At 58.4% G+C, this 26,977-nt stretch overlaps 5 protein-coding genes across 5 annotated transcripts; 2 read left to right on the top strand and 3 right to left on the bottom strand.

Annotated features, from left to right (window-relative positions):
* Positions 1–1,489: 1,489 nt before the first annotated feature.
* INS49_008816 (uncharacterized protein) lies at positions 1,490–2,636 on the bottom strand (the record flags this gene model as incomplete). Its single annotated transcript, XM_043169553.1, has 2 exons — positions 1,490–2,113; positions 2,274–2,636. 2 exons carry the CDS (start codon positions 2,634–2,636, stop codon positions 1,490–1,492), a joined length of 987 nt encoding a protein of 328 aa, XP_043027233.1.
* Positions 2,637–3,626: 990 nt separating this feature from the next.
* Positions 3,627–4,694, bottom strand: INS49_008815 (uncharacterized protein; the record flags this gene model as incomplete). Its single annotated transcript, XM_043169552.1, has 1 exon — positions 3,627–4,694. The coding sequence occupies one exon, from the start codon at positions 4,692–4,694 to the stop codon at positions 3,627–3,629; it is 1,068 nt and encodes a 355-aa protein (XP_043027232.1).
* A 4,049-nt stretch (positions 4,695–8,743) lies between these two features.
* INS49_008814 (uncharacterized protein) lies at positions 8,744–10,953 on the top strand (the record flags this gene model as incomplete). Its single annotated transcript, XM_043169551.1, has 3 exons — positions 8,744–9,125; positions 9,205–10,645; positions 10,719–10,953. The coding sequence occupies 3 exons, from the start codon at positions 8,744–8,746 to the stop codon at positions 10,951–10,953; spliced, it is 2,058 nt and encodes a 685-aa protein (XP_043027231.1).
* Positions 10,954–14,146: 3,193 nt separating this feature from the next.
* INS49_008813 (uncharacterized protein) lies at positions 14,147–16,173 on the bottom strand (the record flags this gene model as incomplete). The annotated part of the gene is made up of 5 exons (XM_043169550.1): positions 14,147–14,154; positions 14,670–15,360; positions 15,430–15,815; positions 15,886–15,892; positions 16,096–16,173. The coding sequence occupies 5 exons, from the start codon at positions 16,171–16,173 to the stop codon at positions 14,147–14,149; spliced, it is 1,170 nt and encodes a 389-aa protein (XP_043027230.1).
* Positions 16,174–22,715: 6,542 nt separating this feature from the next.
* On the top strand, positions 22,716–25,547 carry INS49_008812 (uncharacterized protein; the record flags this gene model as incomplete). The annotated part of the gene is made up of 1 exon (XM_043169549.1): positions 22,716–25,547. The coding sequence occupies one exon, from the start codon at positions 22,716–22,718 to the stop codon at positions 25,545–25,547; it is 2,832 nt and encodes a 943-aa protein (XP_043027229.1).
* Positions 25,548–26,977: the final 1,430 nt, after the last annotated feature.

Raw genomic sequence — 26,977 nt, 5'->3', positions numbered from 1 at the left:
AGGAACCCCCCCCCCAGCCTTCGGTTTCATAATGGAGTCATGGCTGGGCCAACAGTCCCACGGGCCGCACCTTACTTGCTGACTGCTCGTATTCAATCTTTTTCTCCTACTCGCCCCCATGTCCTTCTCCACCGCCTCCCCGGTCTCCGCTCGGATCTGGTCGCTCGATCGAGAGTTCCATTGCTCTGGTCCCTCACTTCCCTGCCCGGCCCACTACGGATGCAAGTACGTTCCGTACTTGGACAAGCCAGTAGATTTTTTTATTTTTTTATTTTTTTATTGATTTTTTTTTTTTTTTGATTTTTTTTCATTGCTGGTAAGTATGCGTCTATCGCAGCGGTGGGGGTGTGAAGGGGGCAAGCAATGCCCAGGTACTATGTATCTATCGCTCTGGTGCCAAGGTCGTGCCATGGGCCTACTGCAGCTGCCTCACCCCAGCCTTCCTTGCTCCCTCAACTGCGTGCTGCACGGTGCGTCCAGTACCCGTGCCCACCTCCGGTTTTCTTCAGCCCAGCCGTCTGCACTGCGTCTTTCTTCTCCTTCCCCGCCCTCCTAGCAGCTGAGGATCACGCCATCTATTCCTGCGCTGGCTTACGGGGTAGGCAGGGACCAGTCGATTTTTTTCTGTCCGGTCTGATTGATTGGCGCGTGGTGATGCCGTCGAGAAGCTTCAGCTGGCAGGTCTTGTTAGTCCTCGCCCCGTTGCGCCACACTTGGTTCGGGATCGTGGTGCGTGCCGCGCTGCCCAGGCCCGGTATTTCCGACACGACCGCCGCTAGATTTACGTAAAAGATTGGCCTTGTGCATGCCGTGGCCACCAACGACCGGCCTCGGCCTCCCGTGGGTGGCCCCCGGCAAGCACGGCGACTGCTGGGCCTGGCCTCTTCTGGCGCCTTCCCAAGCCATCAAGCCTGTTTGGAGGCTTCATTGTCGTGTTCTGCTGGCCAGTGAGAGTGAGATTGTACGCCACGGTTCATGTCGCAGCATGACCGCAGACATGTCGTCGTGAGGGTGTCCGTCAGCACTACAGCAGACAGCCCGTGTGCTACTGCCGTACATCGCACCATGGCGTCTTCCCGTCGGGTGAATATATCGTGCAATTTGAGACGGGACCCGTCGAAAGCTTGTGAAAGCCAGCCCAAGCACTGCATGTGAAGAATGCGCAGCGCACCGCACCGCTCCGGGAGTGAACACGCACCATCCTTCCAAAGTCTTTGGCGCTGCGAGCTGGGCCATCGTGTGCGCGACCCGAGCGCAGCCCAAACCTCCCTGGCTATTACATGTACACACCCGCGTAGTGTAAACGCACCCGAGACCAGCAGCAGATCCATGACCACAGCCCTCGGGCGCTACCGTGGACCTCCTGCCCAAGGATTACGCGGGCTCCGCATCGAGGGCCCTCGACAACCGACACATCGTCTCCACCACGCCTGAGAGGCGCCGCGAGAGCTAGTCTCGCGCCGACGCCTGTTGCACAAAAGTGCGACAGTCAGACGGCTGCTCGCCGCGCCATCTCCTTGACGAACTCGGGCCAGGAAGGGCACCAGTCCTCGTACCCGGGCCTCGTGGTGATGAACTGGCCCGGGCAGCCCAGCTCGAAGCACTTCCTGCTGAGCTGCCCGATCTCCACGAAGCCGCCTGCCGCGCTGTGCGCCACGGCGATCGACTTCTTCCTCAGGGGCCGCGGCAGGCGTGAGAAGCCCTGCGTCACGGCCGGCGCGTTCCACTGGCGCGAGGCGTTCTCAAAGGCGACAATGTAGTCTGCTGCGAGGTAGAAGATGGGGTCGACCACTACGCCCGGGTTGTAGATGACGATGGCGGTCGAGTTGGGCGGCGGCGATGGCGCTGCCAGCCCCGGCGGCGGCCGTGTTGCTGCTGATGCCGGCGAGCGGGGAGACGCAGGGCTGGCGGTCGATGTTGGCGGTGTGGGATCAAGCTCTGCGGCTGAGACGTCGTTCGCTTCGGCGCCCTCGTCCGCATCGTCCCCGGCATGCCCAGGAGCAGGACTCCGGTTGAGAATTGTCTTGGTGGCATTCGCCAGCGAGGTCATGTACTGGACAAATAACGTACTCGACGGGACCTCGTCGAAGAAGATGCCGTCCACCACGATGGTCTGCAGGGCCAGGTCAGTTGTTGTAGATACCATGTACCCGAGCCTTTGGCCCTCGCCGGCCCCCAAACTCCCCCCTTCCCGAGGTCTATTCTGTCTGAGACACGCGGCGGCAGACGGGTACTTCAACGCCGCAATGGACGGCTACGGTGGGAAAACATACCTTGCCATCCTCCCTGCGCTCTGAAGCGTGCGTCCACCCGCGGTACGCGCTCACCTCGGCCACGAGCTCGTCCAGCAGTCTCTTCCCGTAGCTGCAGTGGACATAGCCAATGACCTTGACGTTCGGGGCCGCGGTCAGCCTGGCCAGGGCCTCGATGTAGTTGGCATCGGGGAGGATGCCGGGTCCTGGCCCGCTGTTCGGGTTGACCACCACGAGAAATTCTAGCTCGGGATGGGAGTCGGCCGCCACGTAGAGGGGTTCCCAGGCCGTCGGGAACGGGTAGATGTACAGCGGGACGAGCACAAAGGGCTTGTTCGTGGCAGCCGAGGGCTTGGGTTTTGAGCCCGGGGCCGAGGTGGCCATCACTGCTCACGTGTGTTGCGGTGCCGAGAGGGCGGCGCTGCCCTGGAATATTTCCTCGTTGGGCGGTGAGGAATGTAGTGAGGAGGGAGACTGCGTATGGACAAGATCGGTCGCAAACGATTCGGCTGCTACAGGTCTGCCTAGGTAGGTCGAACATGAGCTGGCTCCCTCTCTTTGTCTTTCACAGATAAAAAAGCGCCTGATGCCGATGGCTGTACAGCCACTTTGGACTGGGCCACGGACTCCTCTATTTTCCCTCTCCTCTCCTCTGCTCGCCCCCCCCCCCCTTCCCCTCCCCCTTCCCTAAGCCCACAGGCCGGTCTCGATGCATGAAAGTAATTAACCGGTCCCATCGGTTGACCAGCCAGCCAGCCAGTTAGTCAATCAATCGACCTACATCTGCCGGGCCTGTCAACCATACATGATGCTTGATATGCCGCCGCCAAGACAAGGGGCAAAGGCTTGGGGTAGGCAGACAGACAGATCCAGATAGATCCAGATGCCTTATCACTGTCATGAGTAGGATTCGTGCCGGACCATGTGGGTAACCAGGTAGTTTCTGCCAAGTCAAGCACAACCGAGTCGCAATCGAAGCACAGCAGCAGGACGCCACTGGCCGTCGACCCCGCCCAGAGCTGCCTCCGGTGCAACCAATTCTCTCTCTACCTCGCCAGCCGCCTTCCTAGGCGTCCGGCTGAGCTCCGCCACGGCACGGCACGGCTGAGTCTCGGGAGCTTGGGGCCGTGACGTGATAGTGCACTATGTTTATTGATTGACATGCAAATGTCATGGCCGCCCAGAATAAAGTCGGCACACCCGCACATTACAAATTTCTAAGTTAGCCTAAGCTCGCGTGCTGGCAACGCCGCGAAAACCCGTCTCTGTGATGGAAGTCCCCAACATTTTATGCACCAAATCAGAACGCTACTGTTTATACACGGTGGCTGCTGTCCTTGCGGGGGCCGTCTATCCGGGCTGAGCCCTGCCGCCCTACTGCCCATCGGTCGTGTACGTGTCTCCGTTGCAGTACTGGACCCACCCACTGAGGTTCATGTACTTGAGGACCGTGTTGAAGCCCTCGCCGTTGTCGCTGGTCCCCTTGTCACAGCTGCTGCTCACGGTGCTGGTGGAGAATGCCTTGACGTCCGTCTCGCCGTCACCGGCGGGATACTCGATGTTGAAGACAGGCTTGTCATTGTCGGGGAAGGCAGAGAAGTCTGCGCACTCGTTGTACTGCACGCACTGTTCGTTCACTGAGAAGTGCACGACGTCGATGACGCTGTTGATGATGGCGGCGGCGTTCTTGAGGCCTGTGATCATGCCCTTGTCCGCGGCCTCCTTGGCCAGGAAGCGCATGAAGTTGACCGAGTCTTCCTCGCTCAGGTCGAGCCCGTTCTCGTTGTCGTAGCCGTCCACGTTGTCCGGGTCGATGGCGTTGCAGCCCATGTCGGCAGCTATGGCGATGCGGTCCGTCATGATGTTGCGGACATTCTGGCTGTCCAGCTTGAGCCAGTACTCGCCGGGCCAGCCGTCCAGCTCCTTGCCCTTGTCGTCGTCCTGAAACCTCCACGAGTCGGGGCGGTTCGGCTCGTAGGACCCGGCGCTGAAGTAGCAGATGACCGTCATGTTGAGCTTCTGCAGGTCGCGTACGACGGTCAGGTTTTGGTGGAGGAACATGTCGATGTCGTAGACGGACACCTGTGGGTTGCTTGTGTTGGTGGGGGAGACGTTGCCGTTGTCGTCTACCGAGAGGGTCTCGCTGAGCACTATCTGCCACTGGGAGTTCAGCGTTAGGTTGCTCGTCGGGGTGTCGAACGTGCCGTTCCCCGGGCCGGTTGGCTGGCCGCCATTCCCATTGTCATCGTCGTCGTCGTCGCCGCCACTGTTGCGGAGCCCAAGGCCGAGCCCGAGACCAAGTGCCAGTGCCAGTACTACGATGACGGCGACAGCGACAATCGCCCACTTCTTCCAGCCGAAGCGGCGATGGGCCTTGTGGCCATCGACAAGCTGGGGCTTGTCATCGGAGATGGACTGGGTGGCTCGCTGCGGGTCTCCCATCTTGGAAGGGGGGGGGGTCTACGTGTGCAGCAGTCAACAGACCGGAGGGCGGTAGGAAGCGGCGGTCAAGGACCGGATCGTAAGCAACGCGGCGTGGAGGAAATTAGGGAGGATGATGCGGGCAACGATGGGCACCAGCAGTAATGATGCGTGCGGGACAAAGAAGAAACGCCGTGCAGGGCGATCACCAGCCGGAACAAGGAAGCTCTTGAAGGTCTTGGACAGAGGACAGAGGGCAAAGCGCGGAGGGAGAGAATGCGGTTGAACGGATCTGGCCGGATGATCTAGAAGAATTGGGCATGAGGCAGGGCAGCATCACCACACGGGGTGCATCGTGAGGAGCTCAGAGCGCAGCATAGCCACAAACGACGGGCGCGGGAGAGTGGCAGACACCAGTGCAGGTGCAGGCGCAAATGCAGGCGGGATTGCAGGCGCAGTTGGGAAAATGCGAAGATGCCGTGCTCACCTAGCTACCTGGCAGTCCAGGCTAGCTGATTTGCTGGCTAGCTGAGGCCGGGAGATTGGTTGGGACTGCCCGTGCCCGTGGCTGACACTGGCCTGGACCGTCCGGTTCGGTCCAGCTCCAGCTCAGCTCAGCTCAGCTCAGCCCAGCCCGGCCCGGCACGGCACATCACAGCACGTTAATACACAAGTATTACTTCTAGGTAGCAGCGTAAGCAGAGAACCCAGCCATACGGTAACAAGGAGTGCTAGAGCTTATTGTCGTTTGTCATAGAACACATTGTAGGGCGGGTATTTGGTGCCCCGAGAGACAAGTGGCAGACAGACTCGACCTGAGGGTTCTGACAGGAGAACTCTGGTAGCCAGCCAGCAGGCTAGCGCGCGGGTCAAAGAGCGAGAGCAGCCCCGAGCGAGTCCGGATACGGAAAGGAGGCCAAAAGCCAAAAAAAAAAATTAAAACACAAAAAATTAAAATGTTAAAGTGGAATACTCGGAAGAGGTCGAAATTAGGTGTGGAAGGAAGGAAGGGGAAAAAAGGGACGGGCCTGCAGGGGGCACGGAACAGGAAAGGGCGGTGGATGACAAAGAGGAAAACAAGCACGGTTCTGGCCTTGGGTCAGGTCAGTGCGGCACCGCAGTAGGCAATAGTATGGGGCCTTGCCTGGGGTCTGGGGGCCCAGGGGGCCCAGGGGGCCCAGCCTGGATCTCCGAAGCATTGAGCTCACGACCCACCGTCCTGCCATGACGGGCCCACAGCTCGACTCACGATATGCAACTATCCAGATGACAGCCCACCTCTCCCTCGCAATGTACCGCCAGGTACCTCCCGCCCACAGTTTGGTTGGCTGCAGCTCTACCCGCCCGCCTGGGCATGGGCCCACAACACGGGCACGCACGCATGGATGGACGGCATGGCATCCCATGTCCCTTTGCAAAAAAGCTCGGATCATTGTCCCAATATCAATTCTTCTTGCTGCATTCTCTCTCAAGTTGACAAAGCATGCAGTCCCGTTTTAGCCTGCATTTGTTTCAAGGGTCCTGCTTACCCTGCCCCAGCCTGCGCGCCCTTCTGCGTCTCTGCTGCTGGCTGTCGCTGGCTGCCGCTGGCTGTTGTTGCTGCCTCTCACCTGCAGCACATCAGCACCAGCACCGGCACCAGCAACGCAAGCAGACCCAGTCCTGGTTCTCGTCGTCCCCCTGATGTGCTCTCCTCTCCTCACCTCCTCCCCTGCTGCCTGGGCTCTGGGCGCCCGTATTCAATCGCCAAGAATTCAATCCACGCTCCCATGCCGACACGTCATCTCCATGGCCAACCACTCTTAACCATACCACCCCTGCTCGCGACACGACAAGACATGCCATCCCATGCCACGCCATGCCATGCCTGCCATAGTGGCCCGATGGCCCAGTCGACCTAGTGGCGCCAGTCAGTCCCCGTGCTACTGCGTGTCAAGTCGCAGGCATCTCTCGGCCACACATTTCGCTTGGGGCAATTCCAAAAATACCATCCCGCTAGAACCTGAATTGCACACGCAGACACGGCCTCACGCGCAGGCGACGAGCCGGCCTGACGAGACGGGTCGACAACCTGAAGGACAGGACGTCGTTGACTCGTTGACGAAGTGACCTGGAGCCAGATCCTGCGCCCGACAATCGATAGCGCCTATCGAAACACCAACCAAACCCGCGCCAGACAAGACCACTCCAAGGCCACACCACACCGCCGGGAATTGGGGCAGCGACTTGGACCTCGAGTCTCCATGTTGGAGACGAAGCCGAAGCCGAAGAAGCCCAGGTGGAAGCCGGATTAGAACTGGTCGGGGTGTACAACCAGCTCAATATCGCACCAGGCCGTTGATACTAAGCAGTAGCTATCCTGGAATTACCAGCAAGTCGCACGATTGTCCTCCTTTCCCCCCCCCCCCCCCCCCCCCCCCCCCATCACCCATCACTCCCAGCCCCACGGTCACGGTCTTGGCCTCGGACTCGGCGTGGCCCTTGCTCATTTGTTTTCGCCGTCTGTTTTCATCGAGGCTGAGCGGGCACGGTCGGTGCTAAGCTAGGCGTCGTCTTGACCCCTGGCTTGCCCCTGGGTCTATCCGTCACCATTAGAGCAGATCAACCGTCGCCGTCACCATCACCACCACTATCACCCAGCCAAGCCCAGCTCGCTCAGCCAGCGCGTCCGAGCAACAACTATAGAGCAGCGAGTATAGGCCCCGCCGGCGGCGCTCTTGCTGTCGCCCACAATAGGCATGCTGGCGTGGTGGTTGCCACCCATGCCGAGCCCCAGGATCACCACCCTCCCGCTAGACTTGGTCCTTGTATCCGATCATCTCCAGCGACTGGGATGCGTGCCGGGCTACCCGCTTTGTTCTGCCATATGCGCATTGCGCGTGGGTCCATCCAGCCCTCAGACTTTCTCTCTGCTGACCTCTCTCGCACACTCCCATCCCATGTGGGTTACGAGTTCGTCTAGGTCGTCAGGTCCTGCAAGTGGTGTAGTGTGTGCCACCATCATGGCCCTCGGTCCTCGTGCGGCATCCCGTCTCCCGGTCGTCCATTCGGTTGCCATGCTCACTAGCAATCCTGCCCGTCGGGTTCCCATATGGTGCACCTACCCTGTTCCGTACAGCTGGCCTAGTCTTAGTCTTGTTTGTTGTTGGGACTCTTCCGTCTGCTCGTCACCACCGACCGCCTTGACTTGGCTGACGCTGCTGTGTACTTGACTTCACTTCACCTCACCTCACCTCACCAACCCTGCCTGCCTCGCGCGCCCCCGGCCCAGCCCAGCCCGGCCCATGTCCTAACCGTCTGCGTACTGTAATTACAGTGCGGCACGGTCGGTCACTTCAGTAGCAAGTAGTACTTGCTCGTCACTCCTATCCCCTTCCCTTTTCCCTACGTCGCCCCCAGTCCCTGTCGCTAGCTAGTGCCGGCTCCTTTCCGCCCCACATCCTCCTGCTGCCACAATTTCTCTTTGTCTGTCCGATCGTTTCGTATTTGGTGCTGGGACGAACATGTTTAGGCGCCTGCTCTTGGGCCCTTCCTACCCCTTCCCATCCTCGGATCACAAGCGGCGGCCCTAACCTCAGCCGCCCCAGCTGGGTCATCCCGACGCCGGCGGGCGGATCAAGCGCGGCTGCAAGAGCAGCAGCAGCGTGCGTCTCTTGACTCCATCGGATCAGGCAGCCTTTAGGTCCATGGCCATCTATCTAGCTGCCACGAGGCTTTTGCCTGCGCTGCACTGCACCACTCTCACCTCGCTGCGGCCAAGGGGGAGGGGGGGTGGGGCCAGGGGACCATGCCATCCATCAACTTCCTTATAATACCCTCCGCCTCGCGGATGAAACCCTGTTTTTATTTTCTTGTTATAATCCTCATCACTCGCTATTTCCTTGACTGCACATCAGTCTTGGGACAACTGCCTCGCATTCGCTTGGGCACACTCTCGTTATCAACCCAACCCACCTTCGTTGTTCACTCGTTGTCGACGTCGTCGTTATTGTGTTTATCCCCTACAACATTAATATTGTGTCTCTGGGTCTCGACTGCCCCCGGATCCTGAGCCAAGCAAGACCTACAAGATGAAGCTTTTTTCCAAGGCTTCCGCCCTGTTGGCGCTACACGCAAGTGTGGTCACCGCTGCGAACTCCGTCGCCAATACCATCCTGGTCTTCGCCAGAGACTCTGCCTCCGCCAATGTTGCCACACTAGGGCTGCAAGGTTACGGCATCCCGTACCAGACCGTGCTCGTGCCCCAGTCCGGTGCCGCACTGCCTGTTCTCAACTCCTCCGCTACCCAGGGCAACTATGGCGGTATCCTCGTGCTCAGCGAGGTCTCATACCAGTACTCCACTGGCTTCCTGAGTGCCCTCAACGCTTCGCAATGGCAGACAATGTACGACTACCAGACCGCTTTTGGTGTGCGCATGGTCCGTCTGGACGTTTATCCCACCCCTGACATGGGTAAGCCCGCGACTCAGATCCTGATGCTCAAAGCCTCTCACGCACAATTTTGTCTCTGACATTTTATCTTCCGACACAGGCGTCACCACATACATTGCCGGTGCTGGCTGCTGTGATGCCGGTGTCGAACAGCTCATCAGCTTCAATGACAGCTCTGCATTCCCTGGTGCTAACATCAAGACCGGGGCAACCGCCAGCACTGCAGGCCTCTGGCACTACCCTGCGCAAATCACCAACAGCAGCATCGCCACCGCCGTTGCCAAGTTTGCTCCTGCGGGCTCTTTCACTGCCGATACCACCGCAGCCGTCATCAACAAGATTGGCGGCCGTCAGCAGATGGTCTTCTTCATCAGCTGGGCTACTGACTGGTCTCTGACCTCCAACTACCTGCAGCACTCGTACATCAACTGGATGACCCGTGGTCTGTTCGTAGGGAAGCGCAAGGTCTACCTGAGCACACAGGTCGATGATATGCATCTTGCTACGGGCCTATACTACCCCAACAACACCAACTTCCGCATCCGCACCCGGGATCTTGATGCCCACAAGGCTTGGCAGACCGACATCAACACGCGTCTGGCACCCGGCTCCAACTACTTTGTTGAGATTGGCCACAACGGTAACGGTGATATTGACAATGCCACCAGCCAAACCAGTGGCGCGACTCTGTGCACCCCTGCCTACGCTGTTGACTACGACTCCCCCCCTGACACTGCGCTCGAGTTCCAGAAGCCCCTGGGTTCCGGAACCGACCTGTGGCCCGCCGAGTTTAAGAACTACACCTGGAGCCTGCCCTGTGCCCAGCTGGACCCCATCGCCAGCTGGTTCCAGAACAACAAGGATGTTTTCGCTGCCGTATCGCACACCTTCTCTCATCAGGAGCTCAACAACGCCACCTACTACGATGCGAACCGCGAGATTTACTTCAACATCGCGTGGATGAAGCAAATTGGCATTTCCGCAGGCAACAAGTTCTCTGCGAACGGTCTCATCCCTCCCGCCATCACTGGTCTGCACAACGGTGATGCTATCAAGGCATGGATGGACAACGGCATCAAGTTCGTCGTCGGTGACAACACCCGCCCCGTGCTGCGCAACCCGAACCCCTTCTATGCTCTCACGACAACCGTCGCCGGCAACGGCTACGCTGGTCTGACCGTCATCCCTCGCTGGGCAACAACCATCTACTACAACTGCGACACACAGACCTGCACCACCAATGAATGGATCGCCACTTCAGGTGGCTCCGGTACCTTCACCAACCTGCTCAACGACGCCAGGACTGTCAACACTCGCTACCTTCTCGGTCTGCACCCGGATCCTTACATGTTCCACCAGGCCAACATGCGCTGGGGCGACACCGACCAGATCACCGTCGGCAACCAGTCCGGCAGGCTTTCCCTGATGCAGATCTGGGTCGAGACCATTACCCAGGAGCTTCTCCGCCTGACAAACTGGCCTGTTAGCTCCCTGAAGCATGATGCCATTGGCCAGCTCTTCCTGGACAGGGCCACCCTTGAGTAAGTGACTCCCTCGTGGTCGTACTATTTATCCAATCATGGCGATTCCCATTGCTAACCCCGTCTCCTCTAGTGCGTGCAACCCCAACCTCAAGTACAACTACTCTGACGACGGCAAGTCTATTGTCTCGGTCACCGTCACGACCAACGGCAATGCCTGCGCCGTCAAGGTGCCTGTTACTGTCCCAGGCACAGCGACCTCTGCGGCCGGTACCCTTGACAAGGTCGGGAGCGAGCCAGCAATCTACTGGACTCAAATGTCCAACGCGCCAGTGACCTACACACTGAGCGAACCTGTTGCTGTCTAATCCTGTGGTACCTGGACCATGGTGAACTGAGAGAAGAAAAAAAAGGTGGTTGTGGATTTTAGCCGATGTCGCACAAAGCACATTACATCTTCTTGTCATTCGTTCAAGTATTTTAACTAAACAATTTATAAGCGTCTACTGGGGTGGAGGGAGTATAAAATCGGTTAAGCTCATAGGATGTGTTCAACGGCCGCATAAGGGTATGGGTTACTTGCCGAACGAGACAAGCGTTCGACCAAGCTTATCAAGCTTGTATGGGATCATGGGTTTGGCGTCTCAATAGTGGCTAATATTAATGGCTTCATTCGTTGCGTGCATCGATCCGCTGCCCATGGTAAAGAGGACTTCATGACTGCGTGAAGATGCTGCGTGACACTGGGCTGTTCCGCAAACAGTTCTTGCTGTTTAGCCCATCCGGCTCCTCTAAAACTTGTATCTGTGGAGGTTTGGCATGAAGGTGATGAGGCTGTACACGAGGTCCCAAAGCCTGTGTCTCACCGACTGCGCCTCGTTTGGACCTACCCTGCCCAGGAATGAAAACTACCTCCGCCAAGCTCGGTAATGCGCGGCGCGATTCTCCGCCGAGGCCGTCGCCACTCGGTTGCGGACCATTGTTAAATAAATAGCTCATGGACCCCGGGGCCGCGAAATGCTTGCGGCCCCCCGCTTTTGATAGTGTCATGGTCTCGACAACTATTGCGGCCGCCGGAAAGGGTAACGCCCTGTGGCGTTCTCACAGAGATGAACATCTAATTCCTGGGCGAAGTCTCTGCAGCCACTAGCCTCGGATACAGGGACAATTCCGGTGAGTATCTCGGGAGCTTTGTGGACACAGGACATGGCTTGTGGTTGCGTGTCCGAGTCACTAGTCTACGCCAGGCGGGGAGGGAAGCGATACCAGTCACAACCAGCTCGCAGGCATTTCCTAGTCGGAGGGCATCACATTCGGAAATCAAGGGATAGAGACCATTGATTGCTCGGACCTGTCAAAGGGAATGTCGACCTGGTTGATTTGAGGGACTTGAGGTGAGGTTAGTCATGGTCTTTCTGTGTACATTCGTCCTTGACCCTGCTTCCCAACCGACCGAGGGCGGAATAATGCTCCGGTATAATCTTTTTCTGTATCTCTCGAACCCCACCGGTCGGCTGCCATGATGGTGGTCATTTCTTGTCCCTTATTACGTGCCTAAATGCTTAGGCTGGGTGCTGGCGATGGCCACTATATTTAGTGGATGGGCACCGCATCTGACACCATACTGCTGTGAAGAGCGAGACCACCGTGAGAGGCGGCATGCGCATATTCAACCACGTCTCTCCAGATGTGACACTATTCTATCATAGCCACTTCTTCCGTCGTATATGCTCTAGTCACTCGGTCTGGCCTTCTTTCCATCACGATTGGCACAGAAGTGCTGACAACCAAGGACGAGGCAATCGAGCAACTGACTGGGCTGAATGGCCCAGTAGGTGGCAGACACCGTCAAAGCCAGGTATTCGGGCCCTTGTTTGGATGTGCTCTGGACACCGGTTTGTTCAGACGCCTATGTTTACAGTGATCATCGCTTGCCTCTTTCCACATGGCACGTTCCGCTTGTTATAATGTGTTGTCCGAATGGAGACATATGGTTCAGAGGCCTGCTCTTAACGCGACTTTGCGGGGAACGTGGAGTTCCTAGGAGTCCCCCCCCCTCCCCACCCAGAATGTCACCGTGGAGTTGGTATGAACTGGTATTGTTTTGTCTGTGTGCGTCAATGAGTGTTGTTCTATGATCTCTGTGTTTGCGTCTCCATGATATATGCACGTGGTCACTTAAGCCCACCCTCTGTGGTTGGGTCGTAGCGAGGCACAGGGTCAACCAATAGTCATTGCTTGAAATACGGGAGGGCCCCTTGGTGGACGAACCAACATGTTTGACGAGCACTTACAGGCATGGATTGGCGGATTCAAAGGTGAGACCACGTGCTAACATACAAACGCGTCACGCGGTCTCATCAAACAAAAGAAAACAACAGTAGCCATCACATTTATTTAAGGAAACAATAGAAGCTCAAGTAACAAACTACCTACATTGAAGTAGGTAAAGGACTTATCCGTAGAGACCAAGTAATATTATAGGAAGGTTATTAAAAGGCCTAGATATATATGTATAAGATGGCCTAGATGAGCAGAGATTATATGAATCTGCCTGGGCTGACTCGTTTCTGAGTGCGCTGTCTGTTAAAGCCACTGGTGAGTCCAGCTAGAGAGGGTGCCAGCCTTTATTACGAGTACACTGATTCGACGGACTTTGATCAATAGGAGGCTGAAACAGAGGATGCCACGGCGAAAACAAAGAGACTTGTAGCGATACCACCGCATTTAAGACCTCTTCCCAGCTCATAACTCTTCTGACGATGCGTCAAGAGTTTCTAGCACGAATTTTGGAACGAGGTCATTCTACACTGTGCTGTGGCCCGGCCAACGGGGAAGTTTGGACAGGATCACAGTTGAAGATGCAGCATTGAAATTGACAAAGCGGAATGCTCACACCCTGTGTGCTCAAGTGGCATGGAAAAAATGCCACCGAACCTCACTTTGCCTTACACCCTGCAGTGTTTCCAGACTCAACATCGTTATTGGTCCCCGGGAGCCATGTTTTTCTGTTAGAAAATCAAAGAATCATTCTTTTTCAACAGGGCAAAATGATGAACCACCCACATGGACAGGACGTGTCCTAGCCGCCCATGAAACCTGCTTATTCGGCATGAGATGCTCCCTGCTGATGGCCGAGACGCCAATTATGAATCGCACGCGACGAATTTGCACGATGAATTTGCTTTCGTGCCACACTGGCACAGGTAGACTTGTTGCCATGATCCGTATGCTTGGATGGGGTGGTATGATGTCGCCTCTGTTTCCATGCAAGGAAAACCCATTGTCGAGAGTTGCTAGAATAGAACAGACATCATATCAGGCTGAAGGAGTGCGCACAATTTCAGTGCCCCGTGATTGGATCACAGGACAATTTTGATCGCAGAGCCGCTATCAATAGTGTTCAATATACGGACTGCCCGGCGAGCATGTCGGTTCTACCGAGGCCGTTCCAATGGATAGCAACCCCCGCGAGTGAACAATCACAAAAGGCCCAATGACCAGTACTCGCTGCAACAATAGAGAGGACAAGATAGTGTCAAGTATGAGAAATCCCATGTACTAGGCGACTGTGGCCTGTTAAACCGGTCAAGGACGACGAACGGGCGAAGGTCCCCAATATTGAGTGAACAATCGCGCAGGCATGATGATGTATATATGCGGTTTTGCATACCAAGGGAAGGTACACCGAGAGGCCCATTCACGCGAGTGATTACCTCGGTTGATCTGGACGACCAATAACGAGTCTCCAGCCTACCTGCACTCGATCAAGCACCGGTGCCCCTTGGGCTCAGTGAAAGCAATCATCTCAGGTTCCATGTCCTTCTCTGACATGCCTTCTAACGAAGACATTCGAGCTGCCGGAAATGCGCGAAAGAAACAGGTCGTACCTAGACGCAGCTCGGTCCTGGCTAGATGGACACCCAGGCATACTATAGACAGAGTGTCAGCCATTCCTGGACATTTAAGTAGGAAGACCTTGCTCTAGTAGTTCATGAGACGAGCAAGACCATTGACAAGCACCGCGAGAGGACCGGAGATTTGACGAAGGTGTAACAAGGCCCGGGTCGCATTGGTTACTTACCTCGTGCCCCCCCGCCCCAGACCATCATCACTTGCTTCATCTCGTTTGTGGGGCTTGCCCATCGGGCTGGGTCGAACTCGTCTGGCCTCGGGAAGACTTGCGGGTCGCGTTGCAAGCTGTACGCCTGACAGCTCACGGTTGATCCGCCTGGAATGTGGCGCCCAGCAATGTTTGCTCCTCCGGGAGGTACAACTCTCAAGAGACCCGTCGCAACTGCAGGATAGAGACGTAGCGTCTCCTCAATGACCTGGTTCAAATAGCTCAGAGACTTGAGATGCGTGTCGTCGAAGTTCTCTGGCAGTTGACTCAGCTCTTGCAGAAGTACTGCTTTTACTGGTGGCCTCTGACAGACGGCCCAGACCAGATAGGTTAGGGTGTCTGCGGTGGTATCGGTGCCGGCCACAAGGAATGTGAGAGCATTGCTTCTGACCTCTTGCCAGGTGAGCTTCTCTTCACTTTCTGCCAAGAACAGTCTCGTGAAGAAGGACTGCTTGGGGTTCTCCGCGTCTGCCATGACGGCCTGTCGATGCATTGCGAGCATTTCATCGGCGCGTCTGAAGGTCTGCTTCCTGGCCCTGCAGGCTGCAGTGACAATCCCGAGCGGTATGTGTTCGGCGATCTTGATAACGAATGGCAGTGTGAGTCGTAGAGCAGCCAGTACCGCGCCCCCATTGCCCAGGTCGCTGGTGAACTCATCTTTCTAATGTCGGCATTACGTTAGGGATGCCATCAAGACTCGTGCGAGCTTCTGCACACTTACCTTGCCTTCCTCAAGAATCCTGAAGGACTGGCCAAATGTCAGCTCCCCTGTGATCTCCGAAGTCATGAAAGTCCACCACTTGTAAACGTCCGCAGCTCCTCTCTCCTCCGTCTCTTCCTTCATCCTCTGGACCGCCAACGCGACCTTCGAGTGAACCGATGAACACATCTGGGACACCGAGGTCTCAGAGAGGCCGGGAGCCAGGAGCCGTCGATGTCGCCTGTGCAATTCGACATCGGCAGTGCTGAAAATGGAGGGCGCGGGGGAGTCGGTAATGGTCTCATACAGCGGAGACTTGACAAATGTCTCCTTGGTGTTGTATATCTGCCTGAAGGCCGACGCGTCGCTGAAGCACACTTCCTTGGGGCCCACCCTCACAACTGGCCCTGCAAAGGTGTGAGGACTCGAGCATGGCGATCCGTCGACTGTCTAATGGAAAGGTACCCTCAGACGTACCGTATTTCTGGAAGAGAGAGTGTATGTACTGCGGCTGCTTTCCTCTGACCAACTCGACCAGGAACTCGATATTTGTCCACCTGGAGAGCCAGGTACCCGGAAGGTTTGAAACTGGGTCATGCCGGGAGCGGACCCACATCTACTCCCTGTCAGATGACTGTTGAGGCTGTGGGACAAAGTCGTGCATAGATGAAAGCAGAGTAAGCTCACGTAGAAGAATGTGGCAACAGAGATGAAGCCAAACAGCATGGTGGAGAGGCTGCTGGCACCCATTGGAGCGCCGCCCATTGCTTGAGCACCACAAGACTGTATTGGCGGGTTAGTGCTGCGACGGGCTGCAGGGAGGTCCGAACTATCGTGTGAGTCGACGTCACGGGTTGCGAGCAGTGTATTGATGGCAAAGGCCAGCAGCCAACGGGCACGTGTTTGGGTTTGCTACCTACCTACCAAGCTGGCTGAGTGACTGCCGGCCGCCGTGGACCTCGCCCGGGTCCCGACCGCCTGTTTTCAGAGCAGCGTTGGCCCTTCCCTGCTTACTCTGAACTCTATTTCCCACTTGCCCCTGACTAGTCGGACCAGGAGAGCTAATCACAGATGAGAGCCCACCTCCACCGCCCCATGTGGCCGCGCTGGCAAATGCTGCAGACTGCCGCTCCAGCTTCCAGCTTACCTCCCAAGACTGTACCGGTATCAGCAGCATGTCGAGCACACGAGCTGTCACAAAACCTACCTTCGTATGTGGGTACTCGCAGACGACTGGGTCCCAAGACCCCGAAGCTTCACTGTCGTAGATGCCACCATAGTGGCCCCGTCCCGTAGCAAAAGACACCGAGAAAGGGGCCCTGCCCCGAACAAGCACTTTTTTTTCACGGCCGATCGATAGAGCTACCGCCGAACCGGCCCCGTCTTCTATATATATGTATATATATATATATAAGAGAGAAATGCCAGAACAGCGAACTTGACCGCCCTGCCCGGACATTCTCGGTGCCATTCACGCGGCCACACCAAAACCGACGCCGGGCTCCGAATCCTCGCAGAATTGGATGGTGTAGTGGCTTCGCGGGCGAGTCAGCCCCCCCGTCCGGGCCTCCGCAAATCCGCCCTAGCTACCAGCTCTAGGCATCCTCAGGGAGATCTCGATGTGCATAATGAACGACACGCAATGCAGATATAGACCTGCCCAGGACAGAGCGCTTAGCCATGTTATCTTCCTGCATGCCTGCTGCGTGTTGTACGGCCGACGGCACAACATTGGCAGACACGCTATGCACAGACATGTCAAGCGGGGCGTTGTTGTCTGCACACCGTTTTCCGTCACGGGAAAGAGGCGTCGATAGCATCTTGGTCTGCAATGTCTATCAACCCAGACTACTTCCTTCTTGATCATGCCTGCCAGGCCCGATTCAGAGATAGCATTGCATCTGGGCCCACAACACTCGTGCATAGTGAAGCCCATCAGGGCTCACGGCTTCAAAGTTGATCACCGCCAATGCGAACGAACCCTGCCGTAGATGACAGGCTTGGGCCAAGCCAGCGGAAAGGTGGGCCACAACGGGCAAGACCCCCAGTAGACTAGAGCACGGAGTAGACCGCCAGATCCGCCATGCTCTAGAGACGACGGGGCGCCCAGTAGCTCTGCGTGGCGTTGGATCTCGTTGGCCCCTGACAGGTTTTGCGAGTTAGCACTCCTTGACGTAAAGAGGTCGAGCGGAGAGACGTCAGCGAGTGGGCTGACGAGTGTGCTAGTATCTGACATGTTGAGTACTGCACCTCGGTCCGTCCTGACAGGTGGATGAGTCGAGTCGACTTCGCCCTCGGTGGGCTATTTCAGTGCTATGTAGTGTACATGTGCAGACAGAGATGTGGACCCCTCAGTACGTAATGGCCAAAATGCGAAAAGAGGGATCCAGTGACCCGACCCGATTTCTTTGTTGCCCGTGGGTTCGTCTCGCAGGGTCCGAGTGCTCGTGGGCCGGGCGCAGATACAAGTACCGAGATGCCGGCCGGCGGAGAAACCGGGTGCTGGTCACTCTCGGCTTGTGGCCAGTCCACCTCTGCGAGAAAAGATTCCATTAGTGCGGAGGCCCTCAAGGCTGCCCGGCGCCATGCGCTGATTTCCCCCCCGTGAAGAGCACTCTGCACCGCACAACTGGCGCCGGGCCTGCTCTTCTTGGCATGGCGGAGACAAGGAGATGGGCCCCGTTGAGGCAAGGCATGTCATCTGAGTGTATACTACCCGGGTATGTGTACCCAGCGTTGACGCTTCCGCTCAGGCCTCGCCGGTAGCGAAACCATCAGATCTCGAACTACGGAGCTTGACGAAGCCAATTCATCAGGGTGTGGGCAGTGCGCTGCAGGGCCGGGCCAGCATGCAGGCATCCAAGGACGTGACACTTCCTGGCAGGCTGTGCAACGTTCAATGGACCCCCTTTGTGAGCACGAGCCCGCTGGACAACAACATGCCGGTAATTGCCCAAGTAGGGGAAAGGCAGGAAAATGCCATGCCATGCCATGCCATGCAGCATTTCGCTGTCAGGAGACTGGAGAAGACACATCCAATTGTGTACAGTAGATAGCGCCCAGACACGTGAATCCAAATCTGGACCGCGTAGAAGCATACCGCACGTAGTATGTGGAGAGAGTGCAAAACACAACTTTATCCCGGCAAGTTTCCAGGGCTAACGAAAGTCTTACGATGATCACCAGATTCTCTAGATAGCGCCAACCTTGTCGCAACAGCCCATACCCTTCGTTCCGCGTTGGTTCCTCGAGGTTGCGTAGGCTGGCAGGTATCCAATATGAGACGATCGGGGGGGGGGGGGGCATCAGTGCGTACTACAGTAGGTGATGGGAGGACGAGGATTCAAATGGCCCAGGTCAGGGTCCTCAGCCCATTACCCACCCTGTCTAATAAGGTAGGCCACTGCCTGCCATGTTCATTTGCAGGTACATGGTCAGGCACGCAGTGACCGTGGCGTTCTCATACGCATGAGGTTTCCAGCACGTGGTAGTGTCCACCCCCCCCCCCGCCGCCCTCTGAACCCGGGGCAAGTCTTGTTGTGCTTCCGTGCAGTAGTCGGCCGCCATACAGCAGTAGTGCATCTGATGCATGCACGCACTAGTCGATTTGGTATGTGGCACTGCGTACCGCAGCAGCACATGCAAGTACCCACACTCATGCGAGTCATGGCTGTCACAAAAAGCTGGGGGACAAATATGAGAACCGATAGCCTTACTGCACAGCACAGGACATTCGACGTGGCTGCTGTGGCGACAGACGGGGCTTCTTCTCACAGCTCAGCTCCATGACGCGCTAGCAAGTACCAGTGGATGCCCTCTCGTCAATGCGAAGCAGATGGGCCACCCACGGGTCTGTGAAATTCAATCTTGAGCAAACGCACGGCTTGGACGTTGCCGACCAGGGAGGAACAGGGTGAGTGTGGGTTGCATCGGGCATGACCCCCGGACGTGACAGGAGGGCTCTACCCTGAGCCGGCAGAAGCCCACAGGTTCGCGGGTCCACGAGTAATTCCCCGGGAGGTGTGTGTGCATGCAGGCTGGGATGGCGCCGTCACGGTCGGTCACGGCAGGCCGCAGAGTATGCTCGGTCAGGTGTGGGTGGCCCTGTGGCATGGCATGTTGCGGCATGGCTTGAGCTGGTTGACGATGGCGTCGAGCTTGAGGGAGAGGGAGAGGGGAGAGGGAGAGAGAGGGAGAGGGAGAGGGAGAGGGAGAGGGAGAGGGAGAGGGAGAGAAGGGGCGAGCGGCAGAATCACCATCCAGAAAGGGCGCAGGCCTGCCGTGGAAAAGGCAGGATGAAAAGGCAGGATGGCATCTAGACCACACAGCTGCTTGCTTCCCGGCGACGCTGCGCCTGGTCACTGATCTCCCCCATGGCCGATCCTTTCTTTGCCCCAGCCCCTGAGGGTCAAAGCCACAGTACGTTATACGCCATGTGGAGACGCCAGCCGAAGCTCATTTTGGTGCCGGCTCGCCAATCTCCCAATTGACAGAAGATCAGGCAGCCAGTGGCTCTTGGGCTAGCCACAAGCAATTAGGGCGTGGCGGGCGGTTGGCCCCAAGATGAGTTTTTCTTTCTCTCTCTTTGGACCCTGCCGGCAGGGTTTTTCTCCCGCTTGCCTCGGTCTGATGAAATAGACGGCAGCCCGTCCGCCCTCCCTCAGGCACAGGGGCGCACTGTGTGATCGAGATTGGGGAGCTGGCCTGCCACCAGCCCCTGGGAGCCCTTGTCGGACACTTGGGACGGGTGTGCAGCTCCCAAGTGCTGATTGATGATCCGACTCGTGGCTGCCAGGACTCGGTCGCGGAGTGTCGAAGGATGCCAATGGCATCAAAAGACGCGGTGGCCCGGGCGGGCCATGGCCAGGCTTCCCAGGCGCCGCAGGAGCCGCAGGGGTGCCTCGTCTGAAGAAATCCATATCTCGTTCAGCTGCAACTCGAATCGGATTGTCAAGATACCCGATTCGACAGCTCACATCCGGCCCAGCAGGCCGGCAGGCTGGGCCCCTGAAACCTGGAGATGCTAGCGGCCATCACCATCGCACCGCAGTTCGCTGTGCCGGATAGACCCAGAGTACCCAATCTCGCATTCTCTCGTGGGCGCGACCAGAGAGAGAGAGAGAGAGAGTCTCTGGTCGGCTGGGTTGCTGGCACGAGTCCCCTCCTCTCCCTTGTGTCGCTCCCTGCCCTCGCTCCCTGCCTCCCACTTCTCCCACCTCACTCGAGTCTTTGACCCCGAGACATATCCAGTCTCTTGGTGCTGTGCAGCTGCAGTGCACACAGCACGAGGGCGACAGCGCTGGGCTGCGTTGGCCCGGATATTAGACGGACGAACCTGCTCGGGGATTCCTGCCGGTAATGCGCAATCGGGATGGCCTGTACTGTATATTTACCTGTCAGTATGGAGATCAGTGCAGCCTGCGTTGCTTTTTCTCCAGCAGCCGGGACCCGAGAGACAATGGAGGCTCGAACGGGACTCGAGGCGATGTCACCCCCGGCGGAAGCCAGTCCTCTTCGAGCCACCCTCCCCCCCCCGGCCGCCCTGGCTATGTTCCTTGGTCGCTGGACAGCGTCGCATAACAACAGCAAGATTCGGCCTCGTGATGGAGGACCAGAGTTCGACGACATGTCAGCGCTATGCCACATTCCAACCCACCAGTCCACGGGCCACGAAGGGCTGCCATCGCCTCGTCGGTCGAGTGTGCTCCTGCGAGAGTCTGTTCGCGTGTCACACACATGGGAAGCTCTGGGGGGGGGGGGGGGCGGGGACGTGGACGATGCGGGGGTGGCTGCATTGGGCCTCCTGGACCTGCCTTGTGCAGGCGGCATCCTGGCACTTGCTCAGTCGATGTGGCATGTGAATGTCGCCATCCATGACCCTGGCCGTGTGTTGCTGATCTACAGAGTATGGATGGGTGGATGGGCCCTTTTGGCTCTGGTACATATAAATAATTCAAGCCTTGGGATGATGGGCACGGCTTCTTGGTCTCCCGTCCGCTGGCCAGGCCCGTTCTGGAGAGGATGCACATAGGGAAAGGGACTCGGGACACTGCACTACGCAGCACACTAGGTCGCCATCTAGGGGGGGTCAAAGTCGTCCCCTCCCGCACTTCCCGCGAGTCTCGGGCGCGGCACACAGTAGAAGCTTGGTCTCTCCGGGTTCTTCGAGGGCGCATGTCGGGCCCAGCCCAGCCCTTTCTGCCCTCGAGGCCATTCGCGACAAGAGGGTCCTCAGCAATCTCTCCCAGTTGGCTGTCACCACAACGCGGGCCCAGCTGAAAGTCTTGGTGTTTCTTGACACTTGCGGGGCTCCTTGGCCCGGGATGTCTGTTGCTACCCAGTAACTCCAGGGTGACGAAGATTATGTTCTCTCCCAGAACCCCCCCCCCCTTTCCTCCCAGCATCCCTCCACCCCGTCCCATCCACACGTGTATGTGTATATATATATGTGAGGCGTCGAGTCTGGGGGGAGAGGCGTGACTGCAAAGCACCTGGGGGCCCAAGACCCTTTGATGATGTTGGGGCCCAGACTCGGGCGACAAGCCTACTCACTACTGGACACAGGGCAACTCACTCGGTGACTTGCAAGACCCATTCAGGCAAGGCACGCGCAGAGAGCCAAAAGGTACTACAATCGGGCCGGGGGGCAGAAATCAACAACGGAAGCCTCCTGTGCCCACTGTGGCCAAGGGTCATATCAGGAAAGCCCCGTCTCCACTGTTCGTGCGCAGCAGGGGGGAGATGCCAGACCTGACTGCCAGGGATTTACTTGCAGTCGCCTCGAGAGAGGGGCACGCACAGGGGTTGCCTGACAAGACGGACAGAGCGCATCTGTACTGTCGGTGGAGGCGATCCCGATGCCATTGGGACTTGACGGACGGGACGAGAGATGAAGCTTGATAAATAACGAAGCAGCTCTCGCCCCGGGGGGCTGTCTGTCCCAGCACGCGAGCCCTCCTTCTCTTGGCCTGATCTCCCCTTTCTTTGTCTTTTCCCCTCGCTTATACCCCATTTCTTCCCTGTCGTCCCACCGGTCCTTTGTCACAAGGGGTGTGTGCGTGTAATTATATCAAACTTGCTGCCGGACAGTGGCCCCCGCCCTGCCCATTGTCTCTGTCCCCATCCCGAGCCCACACAAGCTTGAGCAGCGGCGGTATCCTGTTGTTGTTGTTGTTGTTGTTGTTGTTACTGTTGCTGCTGCTGTTACTGTTGCTGCTGCTAGGCGTCTGTCCAGAATCCCGAGTCGACGACACCCACCACGAGAGACTCGGTTGTAGGAGCTTCCCGCCCAGCCACAAGCAGCAGCCATGGCTCCCCGGAAGAAGGAGACGGCTCTCGAGCTGTGCGACAAGGCAACGGTGCTCGGCAACACCATCGCCATCCGGATGCTGGAGTACCTCAGCACGGTCAAGCACCATGTGCAAGGCTTCAAGGAGCTCGCCAACGAGTTCCTCGAGGTTTGTCGGATCCTGTGGGCCATCGAGACGGGGCTCAACACCAACAAGCACTCGAACCTGCCCGCCGACATGACCGTGGAGCTCGAGAAGCGCTTCCGCCAGGCCAACGACGACTTTATTGTGCTAAACCAGCTGGTGACCAGGTTCCTCGACAACGACAAGAAGCACGGCTTCGCGCGGCTGTCCAAGGGCTTCAAGATGATGTTTGCCGACTCGGACGTGCACAAGATGCGCGCGAGCCTCGAGAAGACGCGCGAGGCGCTGAGGATGTCGGCCCTGGTCTTCCGGTGGTCCCTCGGCGAGGCGGACGTTGATGCCACCATCGGCATCGGCTACACCGGCCTGGCCGCCGCCCTGGACCGGTTGAACGGCACAAAACGGACCAACTCGGCCAACACGATCCAGCCCACGGCGGCGCCCTCGCAGCAGGGCCTGTCGAGGTCGACGCCCCAGCCGGCCCCCTCAGAGGTAAGCCGACCTCGGACATTCGACCCGGGGCACGATCTCCCCCCCGCACTGCCGCCGCTGAACATCATGGACCGGCAGTCAACGACGAGCCACGACTTCATGGGCAACCGCATCACCGGCACGACGGCCGTCGACGACCTCCCGGACCTGCCGGACCTGCCGGACCTCGGCGGTGGCATGCCGGACCGCGCCCCCTCCCGGTCGGTACGAGATGGCCCTGGCAGCCTGCGGTCCTCCAAGGGGCCGGCGCAGAGCTTGGTAAGGGAAATCCCGCCATCGGACATGTCCAGCCCGACAGGAAGCAGCAGCCGTGGTAACAGCACCACCCAGACAGACAACGCGTCCACCCACACGGCCGAGACCGAGACGCTGCTCGAGGACCTCCTGTCCGAGGCCGACCTCAGCGACACCAACAAGATGCCGCAGCACGTCACCCGCATCAAGGCAGACCCGGCCACGGTCCCGCGCTGGACGCCGCGGTACAGCACCGGCAGCAACGTGCCGCAGTACAAGGCCGCGCTGGCCCAGGCGGTGCAGAAGAAGAACCACGGCGTCATCGAGCAGCTGCTGGACCGCGGCGTGGCCCCCGACACGCTGGCCGAGATCAACCTCCTGCGCGAGGCCGTCATGAACCGCGACCCGGAGTCGGTGCGCCTGCTGCTGCTGTTCGGCGCGGACCCCAACAGCGTCGACAGGAACGGCTTCTCGCCCCTCTTCACCGCCACGGAGCTGGGCTACCTCGACGGCGCCAAGATGCTCATCAAGTACGGGGCCGACCCCAACCTCAGCGCGGGCCCGGACGCCGACTCGCCGCTGGCCATGGCGGTGCTGGACAACAAGCTCGAGATGGTGCAGCTGTTCCTCATGTACGGCGGCGACCCCAACCGCGTCATGGCCAACGGCAACACGGTGCTGATCCGCGCCATCAACCGCAAGACGCCCAAGCGGGTCGTCGAGCTGATGCTCAACTACGGCAGCGACCCGGACGGCAAGAACGGCGAGGGCACCAGCCCCATGTACCAGTGCGTCAGCGTCCAGCGCCTCGACCTCGCCATCCTGCTGCTGGACCGCGGCGCCAGCGCCGACCTGCCCGGGCCCAAGCACCTGCTGTGGCCCAGCGCCTACCAGCCCCAGTTCCTCAAGCTGCTGCTGTCGCGCGGCGCCGACTTCCGCAAGGCCCCCGGCATCATGGAGCTCGCCACCAGCATCAACAACATCGAGTCGGTGCGCACCCTGCTCAGCGCCGGCGTCGACCCCAACGCCAAGAAGGACGGCGTCTACACCCCGCTGTGCTCCGCCATCCGCGACAACCGCGGCGACATCGTCACCCTGCTGCTCGCCAGCGGCGCCGACCCCAACCTGCCCGCGAGCGAGTACCCCTGCTTCAAGTGCGTCACCCACCACCGGAGCCACCTCCTGCCGCAGGTCATCGAGGCCGGCGGCGACCCCACCGAGCCCAAGGGCATCGTCGAGAAGGCCGTCCAGCACAACAACAAGGACGCCCTCGTCTACCTGCTCGACTTTGGCGTCGGCGTCAACGTCAAGTCGCCCGAGGGCTACACCCCGCTCACCACCGCCATCCGCGAGGACCGCGCCGACATGGTCGACCTGCTGCTCGCCCGCGGCGCCGACCCGGGCATCCGGGGCCAGGACTGGCCGCTGTGCATGGCGGTCAAGCGGCCCAACATCCTCAAGAAGCTGCTGCCCGCCGTGTCGAACCCCAAGATGTTCAGGGGCGTCGTGGAGATGGCCGTGTGCGCCAACCAGCTCGAGAGCATCAAGCTGCTGCTGTCGGCCGGCTTCTCGGTCGAGGCCAAGAACGGCGGCGTCTTCTCGCCCCTGACCAGCGCCATCCGCGAGGGCCACAAGCACATCGTGCACTACCTCATCGACGAGGCCGGCGCCGACGTCAACGCCCCCGGCGAGCACCTGCCCATCATCAAGTCCATCCGCCGCATGCGCAACAACGACACCGAGATCCTGGAGCTGCTGCTGGCCCGCGGCGCCGACATCAACCTGATGTACCGCGGGTGGAACGCCGTGCTGCAGGCGGTCGAGAACGGCGACGCCCACGTGCTCAAGATCCTGGTGGAGAAGGGCAACGGCATCGACCTGGAGCAGCGCGACGAGAACGGGCGGACCGTGATGGACATTGTGCAGAGCCACGGCTGGGAAGAGGCCGTGACTATCATCAACGGCGGTGGAAGGCGGTAGGTGTTGCCACGCCACTGTATGTTGGCTCCAGATCCAACCCGCCCTCCGCCCTCCGCCTCGAACAAACCCCTGCCCCCCTCCCCCTCTTTATCTCTCACCCATGTCACCGGCCAACCTCATGACCTCTCACACCCTATCCAACCATCGACTGATACGATCTGGCGTCGCCTTGTGCTTGGATCCCATGCTGACCTCGGCCTCTTTTCTCGTCAGATTGAGTGTCTTCTCGTCTTTGTCGTGGGGCGTGATACTGGGCGAGAACGGAGAAACCATGTCAGTGTCCAGGACATCAATGGACACGATACGAGAGCCAGAAGACGAGTGAGTGAGGGAGGAACCTGGATGATCAGAATGATGATGACAGAGGGCGTCGTCGAGGTAATAGGGTTGCGTCATGCACCGGTAGGACCAGGTGTCCAATTTCTCTTTTGTCGCGGTGAGTAATATACCACAAACGTGTTGTACGATTCAATGTCAAATACCTAGTGCCTAGTCAATGTTGGGGGCACTCAAAATCAGATCTCGGCCACCGGCGGGATCTTGTATGTATTGCAATGTTCATGCCGCAACCGTGCAACGCACGTGTCGCGGCTTGTTGATGCCCACGTCGACGTCCCGTCTCCTTCGGACCCCGATATTGTGAGCCATGTGCCTCGAAACTGTCCATTGACCCGGCGTCGTACGACCTGAGTTGTTGGCTTTGGTGCCTCTTGCTGTCCCGCTAGGTGTGTGCACGACACTTGACCCCGGGGTTAGGCGACAGGGAGAGGACCGCTCTGCTGCAACGCTGCGGAGGAGTGCAACTAGGCATGCTTGGGATTGACCTTGGCGCGAGCAAAGGCTCGAGCTGCAACACTGCAACAGATCGTGAGCTGTCTGCTTCATACACCTCGGAATAATAATAAAAAAATCTCAATCGTTGCCCGCCCCCGGCAGGATCCAGTCTCCGTATTCCGATCTGTCGTCATCCCCTCGGCGGTTTGCCACCCCCGACCGGTACGCAGAAACACACCAAGTCGCCGTCCTTACCCCGTCACACACGACCATGGCCGGGGCAGCCAGGCGGTCACGCATATCTTCTCTGGAGACCTCGCAAACTTCATCATGGGTAGTGGCATTAAATCTTATAAATAGTTGTTGGCTCCACCCTCATGACGCGCACGACATGATCATGAGCCCGCGCTTGTACAGCCGTCCGTCGCCGTCCATCGTGACATGAATGCACCATTTGATACAAGCCCAGCCCAAGCCCCATCGACAAAAATTGATCATGAGCTACGTTTGCCTTCCGACCCGGCCCCGGCCCCGGCCCCGTGATATCGTTGCCCGAGTAGTGGTACACACATTTACAGATGTCCCCACATGTACAATCAAACGCCTGTACTCATCAATGATGTCTTCCCGTGATTTCCGCTCGCATATTCTTCCAT

The sequence above is a fragment of the Diaporthe citri genome (assembly GCF_014595645.1).
Source record: "Diaporthe citri strain NFHF-8-4 chromosome Unknown scaffold_3, whole genome shotgun sequence".
In the NCBI taxonomy this organism is placed as follows: Eukaryota; Fungi; Ascomycota; class Sordariomycetes; order Diaporthales; family Diaporthaceae; genus Diaporthe; species Diaporthe citri.
This window is presented reverse-complemented; position numbering and strand designations above follow the sequence as displayed.